General features: G+C 35.3%; 2 protein-coding genes across 2 annotated transcripts in view; one reads left to right on the top strand and one right to left on the bottom strand.

The window, feature by feature from the left end:
* LOC125830903 (ABC transporter A family member 2) overlaps positions 1–14,763 on the bottom strand; it is a 151,322-nt gene that overhangs the window by 94,078 nt on the left and 42,481 nt on the right. The window lies entirely within an intron of this gene.
* LOC125830907 (RINT1-like protein MAG2) lies at positions 3,834–10,545 on the top strand. Its single transcript, XM_049510094.1, has 4 exons — positions 3,834–4,434; positions 4,527–4,613; positions 8,251–8,354; positions 8,434–10,545. Exons 1-4 carry the CDS (start codon positions 4,143–4,145, stop codon positions 10,321–10,323), a joined length of 2,373 nt encoding a protein of 790 aa, XP_049366051.1. The 5' UTR covers positions 3,834–4,142; the 3' UTR covers positions 10,324–10,545.

Genomic DNA, 14,763 nt, shown 5'->3' with positions numbered 1-14,763 from the left:
ACAGCAAAGGCCATTCACACCCCTAAGTACCTACATGACTACACATACAGACTACCCAATCTACATTCATCCATACATGCACATAACACTTCTCATCCACATCACTCTCTCACCTCATTTTTATCTCACCATGATCATGTTTGTTTCACCACTCTTTGTTCTGATAATCAGCAGTTGATAAATACCATCTCACTTGATTAAGAACCTAATTCATATGAAGAAGTTGTGATGCATCCTGCCTGGCAACAGGCAATGACACAAAAATTGGATGTTTTATATGCAAATGACACTTGGGACCTAGTTCTATTACCTAAATAGAAGAATATTATTGGTTGTAAATGGGTGTACAAAGTCAAACATAAGGCAAATGGTAGTGTGGAAAAATTCAAGGCTAGATTGGTAGTAAAATGGTACACACAACAGGCTGGAGTAGACTACACTGAAACATTCTCACCTGTGGTTAAAATGACTACTGTTAGGACACTAATTTCCTTGGTTGTTAAGAAGGGTTGGAGTATGTGCTAGCTAGATGTCAACAATGCTTTTTGACATGGTGACTTGAATGAAGAAGTGTATATGGAACCACCACAAGGCCTTGAAGTAGGTTGCAATACCATGGTGTGTAAATTGAAAAAGTCACTATATGGGATGAAACAAGCCAACAGGCAGTGGTATGATAAGTTGGCCAACAGTCTTTATTCAAAAAGATACAAACATTCAGATAGTGATTATTCACTGTTTTGTAGGAGAAATGGCAGTTTCTTGGTCTTTATTGCAATTTATGTTGATGACATAATTCTCATTGGCACTGATATAAGTGAGATTAACTCCTTAAAGGTCTTCATTCATGACCAGTTCAAGATAAAAGATTTAGGGAAACTACATTACTTTTTGGGGCTAGAAATATTGTACAGGCATGATGGTGCTCTTATCTCACAGAGAAAGTTTACTTCTGATCTTTTAAAAGAATTTGATGTCTTGAATTGCACGACCACTACCTCACCACTTGATTACACTGAAAAGTTGAATGTTACAAATGGGAAGCTACTGCCAGATCCTACTTATTACAGAAAGTTAGTTGGCAAACTAAATTTATTCACAAACACTAGGATGGACATAACATATAGTGTACAACACCTCAACCAATTCATGCAGACACCTAGAGAACCACATTTGAAAGTAGTTTACCGTGTTCTCAATATTTGAAGCAGGATCCTACACTGGGAATTTTTATCTTAAACAAGCCTGACCTCACTGTCAGTGCTTATTATGATTCAGATTGGACAGCTTGCTCTGATTCAAGAAAATCTATTAGTGGCTACCTGGTCCTTATGTAGGACAGTCCTATTAGCTAGAAGTCTAAGAAGCAAGCCACTATGTCTTTATCCTCTGCAAAAGCTGAATATAGAGCTGTGAAACAAGTGGTAGGAGAGTTAGTATGGCTAGAAAGACTACTTAATGAATTGACAGTAAAATGTTCCTTGCCCATACATGTTCACTGTGACAGTCCTATTACTTGGAAGTCCAAGAAGCAAGCCACTGTGTCTTTATCCTCTGCAAAAGCTGAATATAGAGCTGTGAGACATATGGTAGGAGAGTTAGTATGGCTGGAAAGACTACTTAATGAATTGACAGTAAAATGTTCCTTGCCCATACATGCTCACTGTGACAGTCAAACAACAGTACACATTGCCAAAAATCCAATTTTTCTTGAGAGGACAAAGCACATTGAAATTAATTGTCATTTTGTTAGGAGTAAATTTCAGCAAGGCTTGATCACACTTCATTACATATCCACTGATTCACAGCTGGTTGATATCTTCACTAAAGCCTTAACTGGAATCAAGGATACTACACTCTTAAGCAAGTTGTCTGTTCTCAGCTCCAACTTGAGGGATGGGGTGTGTGTGATGAGAATACACAGTCGAGTTAGCTATAATTATTGTTAGTTTAGAAACTTAGTTATAGTGCAGTTAGTTAGGCGTTAGATTGGTTGTTAGAATTCTGTTATGATGCAACCAATATTAGAATCTTCTAGAATTCCCCAACTAATGATTGTATATAAAGGATCACATTGTAATGCTTAAGTTCTCAATTCATTTTCAATAAAAAATCTACAACTTCATGCAATTCTTCTGCAGCCAAGATTAGAATCTTCTAGAATTCCCCAACTAATGATTGTATATAAAGGATCACATTGTAATGCTTAAATTCCCAATTCATTTTCAATAAAAATTCTACAACTTCATGCAATTCTTCTTTCCAGTTCCTCCATGTGAACTCAACTTGTATCAATGGAGTTTTTCATTCACTTCACAGCCTGAGTTGCTGCTTTTCTCAATTTGTTTGTTTGCATTTTTATCTTTATAATACTTTTAACAATTCTCAGTTTAATTGTCTTATTTTCTATTTTAGAATGTTTCAAAATGATTGTTTATTTTATATTTGGTAACTCTTCAATTTTAATATTTTATTGACATATTTAAGACTATAAGATTTAAAAGATATTTTGATATATTACACATATTTTTAGTTTATTATTGAATACACTTGCTAAGATATCCCTGAATATTTCTTTGGAATAATTCAAGAAGTAGTAGCTATCCCTCAATAACAAATATATGTAATGATGGTTTATCCGGAGTACGTACAAAGTGCTCACCATATATGGTTTATCCAGAGTACGCATAAAGTGCTCTCACCCAAAAGTTGCCCTTCTGTTAAAAGCCCATTTCTAAGGTTTATTCAATTATTCTGCAAGGGAACATAACAATTTTGGTACCTGAATGATCTGCATTATTCTGGTATTGATCCTTATATTAGTTGCTATTTGCTAAACACATTTAACTTTTAATTACATTAAATATATAATTTTAGTCCCTAATTAGCAGAAGTTGAACATTTAACTAATTATTTATAAATAGTAGAAGAAAACAAAATTATACAAGAAAAGATATCTTATTTAACGGAAGTTAAATTGTCACTTTTTTTTTGTTTAAGTATTTTTCTTCTACCATTAGTTTTAGAACAACTTTCACATTTAGCAAACATAAAAATCATATTTGTATGCTAAAGCTATAGTTTGCATAATTGTGCTCCATAACAAACTCCATGTTTGCTATGGAGTATCAGATTGTATAAATCGCTGGGGGCATCAAATTTGTATAAAATCGTTGGCAGTCTCATTTGTATAGATTGTTGGCAGCCTCTCGTTTGTATAAATCGTTGGCAACCTCTCAATTCAATTTTATGTGTTTGTATATCTAAATAAAATTTGAATTTGTATACAATTGAATCAAAATAAAACGTTTGTATATCAAATATCTCTCTCTCTCGCTTTATATAAACACAAATTATACATTGTGTATAATCTGTGTTTGTATAAAACAAGAAAGAGAGAAAGACAAAAGAGAACTGACATGCGAAGATTTGTATTGTATAATTATAAGAGTATAGGACGGAGATATATATATTTGCATGTGTATATACAATTTTCTCTCGTTTTATACAAACAGAAACACAATTTATACATTTGTGTTTGTATAAAGTGAGAGAGGCGAGGGAGAGACAAGCGAGCGAGAGAGGGAGAGTGGCGAGCGAGAATTTCAGGGAGAGAGGCGAATGACAACAGTTTGCTACGGGTTATAATTAAATTAAACAGTGGTTATAACATTTAATTTAAATTAATAGTTTGCTATTATATACAATTTTCCCTTAGTTTTATGGACTAAAATTGCACATTTAGTTTAATCAAAAGTTATACTATGTGATTATCTGAACAGTACATGTACTAAGCTAGAGTAACACAATAACTCAGGGACCCAAATCGTTATTTTCGCTTGCGCAAAAACTCCTTTCCAAAGAAAAGAGGGACATTCTTTCCGCTCTTCTGTAATCTCCGACGACTTAGGTGCCGGAATAATCAGCAAGACATCTTCTTGCCCCGTTGTGTTGTGTTCCAGTTGACTTCAACTTCTTGTTCATTTCGTTTTCCGGCTGTTAATCTAGCCAAACTCCTGTAAGCTGTTGCGTAAATTAGCAGAATTTTGACCTACTTGGCTTTCTGTGATCTGTTGCACATTTCAATTCAATGAATTTCAAGTTTCAAAGTCATTAACTGCAATTTGCATGGCAAGTTGACGATGGACCGGATAATTCGAACTCTGCCTCCGCCATCATCTCTGTCCGTTTCGGTCGTTTCTTTTCTCAACGCTAAGCTTAACGAAAAAGAAGACCTTGAACAGGCTCCGGCTCTTCTTTCTGAGCTCCGAACTCAGTGTCATATTCTCGATCAAAGCCTTTCGGATCTCAATACACAGCTCCGGAACTATCTGATCAACCACGCTTCCCATTCGGATCGAACTGGTGCTCTTCTTCGCGATATAGATGCCAAATTAGGAGATCTTCAGTCAGCTTCTTGCTCTTCTTCACCAGGTACAATTTTTTATTTTTTTCACTTGCCAATTTTTTCTTTATTGATTTCCTTATGTGTAATTACTTATAAATATCCATCCTTTGTTTGCTAGATGGAGGATCAGGGAAGGTACTGGGAGAGGAGCTACCGGCATTGGCTAAGGAGGTTGCCAGGGTTAACACTGTGCGAACGTATGCAGGTGAGTTCACATGGGAAAACTTGTTATCTTGTCCATTGTGTATGTAGAATATGGGAAAAAGATAGATGACCATATAATAATAAGATACAATGAATAAGTAAATTCAGAGTTCAAGAAGGAAGAAGTATATTGTGAATGTATTGGGGAGTGAAGCAATAGCCTTTAGCTAATTACATCTGTGTGAGAACTGAGAAGATATATTTCAGTTTTAGTTCGTTTATCTAACTAGGTTTACATTAGCTAGTTTGCCACATTGTTGGATGACCGGTTCAAGACCTTGTTGCAATCTTCTATTTCTAGGCTATCTGCAGATCAACCCAGCTTATGTTACCAAGTCTCTAGGCATTATAGCCATGAAAAGACATTGAGACACATTTATGATAGCTGAGTATCTAAGTGTTTGTTGAATGCCAAAGGGAAAAGAAATTTTCAAGAAGGAATTTCAGTTAGTAGCTTTAGTTATTGAGATACTAAAACATAGCTGGCTATAGTACCTGTATTAGTGAGTGGATGCCAACTTTTTTATTCCAAAGAAAAATACTAAGATAGCATGGATTAGGTTACTCATTTAGTTTTGCAAAAATATTTGGTGTTAGTGTTACCTACAGTCAAAAGGTTATTCTTAGTATCGCAACTGATTTTGACCTCTTAAGAACTTGATGATTTGGTGCACATGACTCAATACAGGTTCACATTAACATATGAAGATGAAGACTTAGGTAAAGTACCACAATAAGGAAAACCTAAACTAACAACAGACTCTTTGGAGAATCTGTGACTGATTTAACTTACTCAATGAGGTAGGGCCTGAATTCATTATGATTCTGGTCCAACGCATAGGAATTAGTAAACAGCTGTGGTAAAAGTGTTGGTATAGTACAATTGCTTTCAGAAGTAGTGTCTTTTCTATGGATTAAATATGAATTTGGATGCTCAAGTAGCAGGAAACTAGACATGCCATGCTACCAGTATTTAGTACTCTCTTTTCACGTTTAGTCAAGTCCATTAGGATATTGATGAAGAGTAACTAGTTATTGTCCTACCTGAATCTGCTGATAACTAGGAGCACGACTTATGAGTAAAAAGTTCAAATAGACTAATTGTGAGATCTATAATCTCTTCAAATCTATGTAGGCTTAGTGAAAAGTAGGACACAATAGAAGAAAAAGATCTATATTGGCGATACCAATTAGTCGGAAATATCTTTACTCATGTTAGTACATCCATTTTAGGTCCTATGCTCTCGTGGAGTCTTTTTACTCCTGTCAAAGATTGATATGCCAGTAGAAAATATAGAGTAGTTTTAGTACTTCTTATTTCTAATTTTATTTTGTATAATACTGGCCTAAGTTGAGTACTAATGAAGCGACATGGTTAGTGAGGATCCATATAGACAAACTCTACTTGTTTGGAATTGTGCTAAGTTGTTATTGTTATAGACTTATAGTGGAGATATTCAAAATTTTGTTCCTTCAAATTCTGAAGGACATTCAAGTTGGAAATATTTACTATGAGAACAGTAACTGCCGTAAAGGTAAAAAAATTCACTAGAAGTTGTCTCCATGAGCTACTCAAACTTCTCAAGTTGTCGATATGGACACTATATCCTTAACCATGAATACTTTTGTTTGTTTGTAGCTTCTCCCTGTCAAATTTCAGCTGTGCAACTTCTCAGCTTTATAAATCCTCTACACGGCATGTTATATTATGGTGTGACTTCAAATCTTTATAAATTGTGGCCTAGTGTTCAGTGAATTAGATTGAGAACCATGAGGTATCATGTGCAAATCCCAGGGGAGGCAAAAATACCAGGTGATATCTTGGCCCGTGCTTGAAGTTTTTGATAGAAAATTGAGGTAATGGCTGCCACAGCTGAATATAGAGTATGGTTCGAAACAGTTTTCGTAGTGGAAATGAAGATGCCTACATTAGAATGAAATGGATCCACATAGAGAGGAATGGATAGAGAGGTTCATATATCCAACCCCAACTAAAGAGCACCTCCGAAATCAATGCAAATACTTGGATATAGAGCACCTCCAAAATCAATGCAAATACTTGGATATAGGTCTCTTAAAAGCTAAACGCTAACAACTTTTTACACCGGATCATATCTGTAAAGAAACCTTCATTTGGTGTCTATGAGCCAGAACATCAAGATATTTTTTTCATGTTTGTTTCAAGTTTCAACATTGTCCTCCCTAAAGGAGATATAGCAGCGCTTCTTTGGAATATTAAGTTTTTTTCTTCAAAATTTGGAGTGTTTTCTGGTGTCAAAATTAGAGGACTTTTGATAGAAGGTAGTGCTCTGCAAGCAATGTAATTTTTTATCTAGTTTAAACCTATATGCAAGTTTTTGCTGGGCTGCATTCGTGGTCCCAAGATGATAGGCTTTATATTCAATACAAAATGGCGGGCATAGTCAATTTTTTTAAAATCAGTAAAAACTAATTAGGGCATCATCTAGTTTAGCACATACATTTTTTTTCAGTCATGTTTTGCTCATATCTCAAATTTAATAATATTTTGTAAGGCTCTTGCATCGAACTCTAGTGCCATTGAAGTACAATGTTACTAAGCTTGACATATTTTAGTGGCACTCTGAACAAGTAACATTTTCTTGAGGAGACACTAAATATTTTGACCTGGTTGCCATATGTGCCAGTCTGCCAGCGCAACAAGATATTTTCTCGTGTTTATTTCAAGTTTCAGCATTGTCCTTCTTAAAGGAGATATAGGAGTGCTTATTTGGAATATCTGAGTTATTATTTTTTCCTTCTACACTTGGAGAGTTTTGTGCTGTCAAAAGTAGAGGGTTTTGGTTAAAAGGCAATGCTCTACAAGTGCTTTCATTTCTTATAGAGTTATTGGAAGCCTTGTTGCTTATGCATGTTCTTGCTAGGCTCTGCATTCATGGTCCCAAGATTAAAAGCTTTTCTTTCAATACAAAATGGAGAGCATCTTCAACATTTATAGTAAATCCTTAAAATGTAATGAGGACATCTTCATGTTTGTCACACATCTTTTTGGTCTGACAAGTTTGCTCATAAACTTTATTATATTTGGATAAGCTTGTGTGCCATTGATGTACAATGTCATTGAGTTTGACATATTTAGTGGCACTTGAACAAGTAAGTTTTTTCTGAGGAGACAATAACATTGTGACCTTGTTGCTACATGATGAATGGGTGTTGAATTCCTTGTAAGCTTTTCTTGTTTTCCTAATTTATTGAGTTTGTTTTCAGTGATCTTGACCTATCTTTATCCTTCATAGAAGTGGGAATTCAGGTTAGATGGATGCAATAATTTTACAAAATTTAGTATGATGGAAATTGTTAGAGAGAACCTTTGTATTAGATAACTGAAAAGGGACAAAAAAGAGAGTTATGAATAGTGGGGATTCTTATTCTGACCACAGCTAGCTTGAGATTGGGGGGTAGTTGTTGATCTGGCATAAACTTGTAGAGACATGGTTTCTTACAGGTCATGGGGCAGCAGGCCCATGTTCAATCGTATCTTATCTGTGCTGATTATAGTCAACACCAGTTGTTTTGTGCCTAACAAATTTGATGATCTTTTACTCATTTTGATCTGGAAATATGTCATCCTAACCACCTTTTTTTATTGTAATTTCTAGAGACAGCATTGAAGCTTGATACTTTGGTTGGTGACATCGAAGATGCTGTCTCATCCACAGTGAAGAGAACTTTAAGGAGAGAACCATCGACAAAAAGTTCAGAAGTTAGTGTCCTTTTGGAACAGAAGTAATATTGTTTAACAATTCTGTTTATATCCTTCTCTAATTTCTCATGTTTTTCAGGAGATGCGGAGTGTTGCTATAAGAACACTGAAGTTAACTGAAGACACACTAAGATTAGTAGCAAAAACACATCCTCAGTGGACACGACTTGTGTCAGCAGTTGATCATAGAGTTGATCGATCTCTAGCCATTTTAAGACCTCAGGCAATTGCAGATCACAGATCCCTTCTGACTTCCCTTGGATGGCCACCACCGCTGTCTACTTTAAATTCCTTAGGCCCAGAGTCAAAGCGGTCAACTGATGTCCAGAACCCACTTTTCACAATGAAAGGGGACCTTAAACAGCAATATTGTGATAGTTTTCTAGCATTGTGCAGTCTGCAGGAACTGCAGCGCCAAAGAAAGTCTCGTCAACTCGAAGGACAGAATAGAGAAATTGCCTTGCACCAGCCACTTTGGGCCATTGAAGAGCTTGTTAATCCTATATCAGTTGCATCTCAGCGCCACTTCTCCAAATGGGTTGATAAACCAGAGTACATATTTGCCCTTGTATACAAGGTGACCCGGGATTATGTTGATTCAATGGACGAGTTACTGCAGCCACTAGTGGATGAGGCAATGCTGTCAGGTTACAGTTGCAGAGAAGAATGGATCTCAGCTATGGTTACTTCTCTATCGACATACTTGGCAAAAGAAATATTCCCCATGAATGTTAGTCAGCTGGACGAAGAGAGCACAAGTGAAAAGCACTTGCAGGCTAGAATATCCTGGCTCCATCTTATTGATCAGATGATAGCATTTGATAAGCGAGTTCAGTCCCTTGCTTCACACTCGGGTATCTTGCTTTCTTTGCAGGAAGATGCAAAACTAGAGAAACTTTCATCATTTTCTGTATTTATTGACAGGCCTGATTGGCTTGACTTGTGGGCTGATATAGAACTTACTGATGCATTTGATAAATTGAAACCTGAGATTGAGAATGAAAGAAGTTGGTCGACAGAAGTTCGTGGAGTGGCTGTTCTATATGCCCAAGAAGACAACAAGTCTCCAGCAATTGCCAGTGCCTTTCATCAGCGTTTTTCAGCTGTTATTGATCGTTGTCGATCACTGCCTAGCATAGAGTTGAGATCAAGATTTTTGAAATTGGCTGGTGCACCTATAATACACAGGTTTTTGGGTTGTTTGCTTTTCAGGTGCCAAGAAGCTGAAGGGTTAACTGCCTTGACAGATAATGATGCTTTGATGAAAGTTGCAAAGTCTGTAAACGCTGCACGCTATTTCGAGTCTATTTTAAAGGAATGGTGTGAGGATATCTTTTTTCTTGAGATGGGGCTGAACCAGGACACATCTACTGATGGAAATGACTTTGGTTCAGAGGAATCATCTGGAAATGGAATTCTTTATGAAGAAATTAAGAAGTTGGAAGAATTCAGAACAGGATGGGTTGAGAAGCTGTCTACGGTAGTAATGAGGGGATTCGATGTCTGCTGCAGAGACTATCTAAAGAACAAGAAGCAATGGCAGGAAAAAGGTGAAGAAGGGTGGATGGTATCCCAGTCTTTCGTTGGGGCACTAGATTATCTGCAGGGAAAGATGTCAATACTTGAAGAAGGTTTGAATAGAGTGGACTTTGTTGGGATCTGGAGGAGTTTAGCCCCTGGGCTGGACAAGTTAATTTTTAATGGTATTTTGATGACCAATGCTAAGTTTTCTGATGGCGGAGTTGAGAGGCTTAGCAATGATTTTTCAGTTTTATTCGGGGTGTTCGGAGCTTGGTGCTTAAGACCTGAAGGTTTCTTCCCCAAATTGAGTGAAGGTCTGAAGCTATTGAAAATGGGAAAGAAGCAACTCCAGAATTGTTTAGCAGGAGGTGAAATATGGTTGAAAGAGAATGGGATAAGACATTTGACAGCCGCCGAGTCCGAAAAAATAGCGAAGAATAGGATATAAGTCACGTCCCCTGTATAAGTTTTAGTTTTGCAAGTTTTTCAGTAGAGCTCTACCAAATTCAGCACAGAAACATGGGCAAAGTACTACTGTACTAGTACTCGGTTTTTGATGTAGTGGTTTTCACAGTTATAATTATGCTCACATTTTCTTCAGTGAACTGTATTTTAGTGAATGAATTATATTTCACCAGCAAATAGCAGGGGAATAAAACTGTATATTGGAAAATATGATTTGTTTTCATCTATTTTGTAAAAGTGACTCCTAAAGGCAATTCTTTTTGACATGAGAATAATTAAAACAGGAATATAAGATAGGGAAAAGGGTCAAAAATACCCCTCAACTTTGTTTTATTGGTTGACTATACCCTTGCCGTTAAAAAGAAGTTATTTTTACCCCTGCCGTTACTAATCTCATCATTTATACCCCTCAATTGGATGGAAAACCCTAAATTCACTTAATGTAACCCAACTTCAATTGAAATTACCCAATTTTATATTTTAACCCTAACCCAAACCGGATCCACTATACTAAATAGTAACAAATAACAACAAACCCATCTCTTCTCTTTCTCTCTCACATCTGATAAAAAAACTTAGAAAGTCATGTAGGATAAGAATACATTCCTTCAAGTCTGATGCTTTATATCCCGAATATCGTTGAAGAGTTGCACTCCATAATTGTGCATTTGGTTGTAGTGTAAACCTTGAAAGGAATAGAACAGTCTTCTCTTTCTCTCTCACATCTGATAAAAAAACTTAGAAAGTCATGTAGGATAAGAATACATTCCTTCAAGTCTAATGCTTTATATCTCGAATATCGTTGAAGAGTTGCACTCCATAATTGTGCATTTGGTTGTAGTGTAAACCTTGAAAGGAATAGAACAGAAGCAGCCACCAAAGAATGTAAAAATTTCACACAGTTGTAATCTATGGCCCACCACCACTTCCTTCGTATATGTATGGGCCGTAATGTAACAAAAATCTTCAACATATGATGGACTAATTCCTCGTACTTCCTGTAAATCACCATATCAAAATACTCTCATTAGCAAAATCAAATACATAACCGAATTTCTCATGGGGGAATTCAATTCAATGTCAGACTATAATACTTACGCAACAATGAGCATCAAGGAAACGCCTAAAAGCTGAAGTTTTTGCCGATATGGGTTGAGTAAGATGAGCTAAAGGGTGTTTGAGAATGCAGTAATTACTATGGGTTTGAGCAACGGTTGCGAAGAAACACCATGAATGGGTCAAGTTATCTTCGATGGTGTTTCAATGGAGGAAGAACATTAGAAGATGGGTTTGGGGTTTAATTTGATTTTAGTGGGTCGGGTTCGGGTTAAAAGAGAAAATCAGACCATTCAATCGAAGTTGGGTATTTTTAGCTGATTTGGGTTTTCCATCCAATTGAGGGGTATAAATGATGAGATTGGTAACGGCAGGGATAAAAATAACTTCTTTTTAACGACAAGGGTGTAGTCAACTAATAAAACAAAATTGAGGGTATTTTTGACCCTTTTCCCTATAAGATATACAGAAGCTATTTTGGGCTCTGTTGGTATTTGAATGTGAAGGATAACAAGAAATAAGCTGGTTTTGGTTGATTGGTAACATTTTTCTATCCTCAACTAGAGGCTTTAAATTTGTGTCTGTAGAATGCAAATCTCTTGATAATATATGAACTTTACACCTCTGATTGACTTATCCGATATGAATCAGTATTAATCAATATCGTCATATACAAAACATGTTTAAGCCAAAGAAACTTGATAAATGATGTGATTAGGCCAGAAAATATCTGCTTTTAATTTCAACCAATGAATTTCAAATATTATATGCCAAAAAAAAAAAAAAAAGGCTACAGGTTCTGAACATTTTCAAGTCCCCCATCATGAAACATTGATAAAATTGAGAGGTAGCTAATGTAGTGTCCACATCACAAGTAACTAACATGACATGGCTTTGCATCCCCACCCCACCCAATTCATTCTTAGTTTTTTTTTTTAACCGTGGTTTCCGGGCGTCGCTTTGCGAACCCGACTAGCTGTACTCACCGGGTCCCGCTGTTTCAAGGCGGGTCCACCACGGTTAGTTCCACGGGGCCCTGGAGACGCGGCCGGTTTGTAATGCCTCCAGTGGCCCTGCTGGGGCTCGAACCGACGACCTGAAGGACTTTGTCCCAGGCCTTTACCAGCTGAGCTACCCTTCAGGGTTTCCAATTCATTCTTAGTTAAACACAAACTGCCCACTGTTGCTCTACTAGTACTGTTTCATAGAAAAAAGAAAAAAAAAAACTGATGAAAATTTGGGGGTCGAAGAAAAAAAGTATTCTCTTTGTTTCAATTTAGATGACACATTTTTTTATTTTCCAAAAAGTTAATAATATTATCAATATTTTAATCATGTTCGGTCAAATTCATTTATTGTCGGTGTAGTCTTTAAACATACAAAATTTTGTCATACTTTTAAAATTTTCTACTCAATCAATCAACATCACATAATTTGAAACGAAGAAACAGTATTAGTAGGGAAATTGGTAGTTGGGTAAATGAGGCCAAAAAGCAGAAACAAAATAACCAATTAGAATGGAAATAAAGAGTCACGGGTCAGTCATTTAATACGGTATTTGTATTGCATGCGTTGCCTAAAAAGGTTGTCATTCATGCATCCTCTCTTCTCATGTTTTGTCACATCAACATTCAACTCTTTGTTTTATTTTGTGTACATTAGAAAGAGAATTAGTAATATGACATATTTCAATTTATATGACGTAATTTAATTGAATGAAAAATTGATAGAGTTTCAATCTTGCAATCTTATAATTATGCAATAAAAAAACTATGACTATATATAAAACATGCTACCATTAAAAATTTATGGCTATAAAAAGATTAATACAACATTAGTACGTTCCATATAAAATGAAACGGATGTCCTTTTAATTATTGATATATGGCATTTGCATTTCTCATTTGGAGGAAAAAAAACGTAAAAAAATAGGTAAGCATCAGAGGAAGAAGCATATAAGAGATGAAACAACAAAAAGAGAAACATATTTTTGATAAGTATGGTGTCCAAGCTGGAAAGATGAGAAAATTATCTAATATTTTTTGTTTTTATTGAAATTTGAATATGTACACACATCGGTATTTTTTTTTATTTCTCACTCGATATTCAAAATTTGTATTAGAATCCTGATTAAATTCAATTCATGTATTACGACTAGGAAAAATAGTTGATAAACTTGCTTGCGGATTGTGAAGTGCTAAATTCATTCAATCTCTTCACATGCATAACAATACCTGTATATGGACGTAACAAGTTCTTCTATATATATGCAAATTTTGAGAAGGTTACGATTCAATGTTTTGGGTCATCTAATTAAAAAATATGTCCATAGTATATAGATAATGCATATTTTATCCTTAATATGCATATATTAAACATATTCATACACAACATATACAACTGAAAGTATAATTAATGTATAGTTTTCCTATAGAATTCTAACACTATCCGACCAATTTTATTTGCTATAGCAGATTAATTATTTTATTTTTCAAGTTAACATATCTTGTTTGTTATAATCGTTACCATTTTTTATTTGTCACGGAGTCCAACTAGTCCAATTCCGCACTGCGTTGGGTCTATTTGAAAAATGGGCTTCTTATCAGGAATTTTTTCATATCAAGGACTCAAAATAAAGACCTGTGATTGAAAGAGTGGTCTCATTCACTACACCAGTACATCCTTTTAATTTGACAGTTATGAATGGTTACTTATTATATATCAAGGTAATTCAATTAACCTAATACTATAATAATATAGACACTGGCCTAATCAATGCACAAAATTTGAAACTCCTTTTATATCATCAGTTTTCAATTTCAACTCATTACACAATTTATCATATTAAATCTTAAACATTCTTAACGAGATTTTTAGTTTTACGATTTCCTGAAATTCATTGCATATCGACCAATTTTATGAACTCAGAGATTTTCAAACATATAATGCACCTCCTAGCTAACTATCATCTTTTGTTTTTCTTGGTCAAAATAAAAAAATTCCAGCGTTAGAAATGTAGAAGCAACAATATACGATGACTTTCTCAACTGCCAATTCAATTTTTGCCAAAACTTCAGTACAATTGTAAGAAGTTTTGCAAGCCTAGCCTCAAGTTCCAACTCCATAGTCAACCTAGATTAGACAGTTAAATCCCAAAATCAATGAACCACAATTACAAGCTTCAATTTTCTAAAATGACAATTATTTTAAAACATCTATTTTAGATAAAGACGACAAGTAGTGGACCGGAAGTTCTTTTGTATATTTCCCACCGATTTATATTAGCCTATCTAGTATGCTCTCCATCTCATTTTACTCACCCTTTATACTTTTTTTTTCCTTTTTACTAATTCACTTTAGTAAATTA

This window comes from Solanum verrucosum, unplaced genomic scaffold, assembly GCF_900185275.1.
Source record: "Solanum verrucosum unplaced genomic scaffold, falcon-dt-bn FXZP01000049.1, whole genome shotgun sequence".
NCBI classification, from domain to species: Eukaryota; Viridiplantae; Streptophyta; class Magnoliopsida; order Solanales; family Solanaceae; genus Solanum; species Solanum verrucosum.
This window is presented reverse-complemented; position numbering and strand designations above follow the sequence as displayed.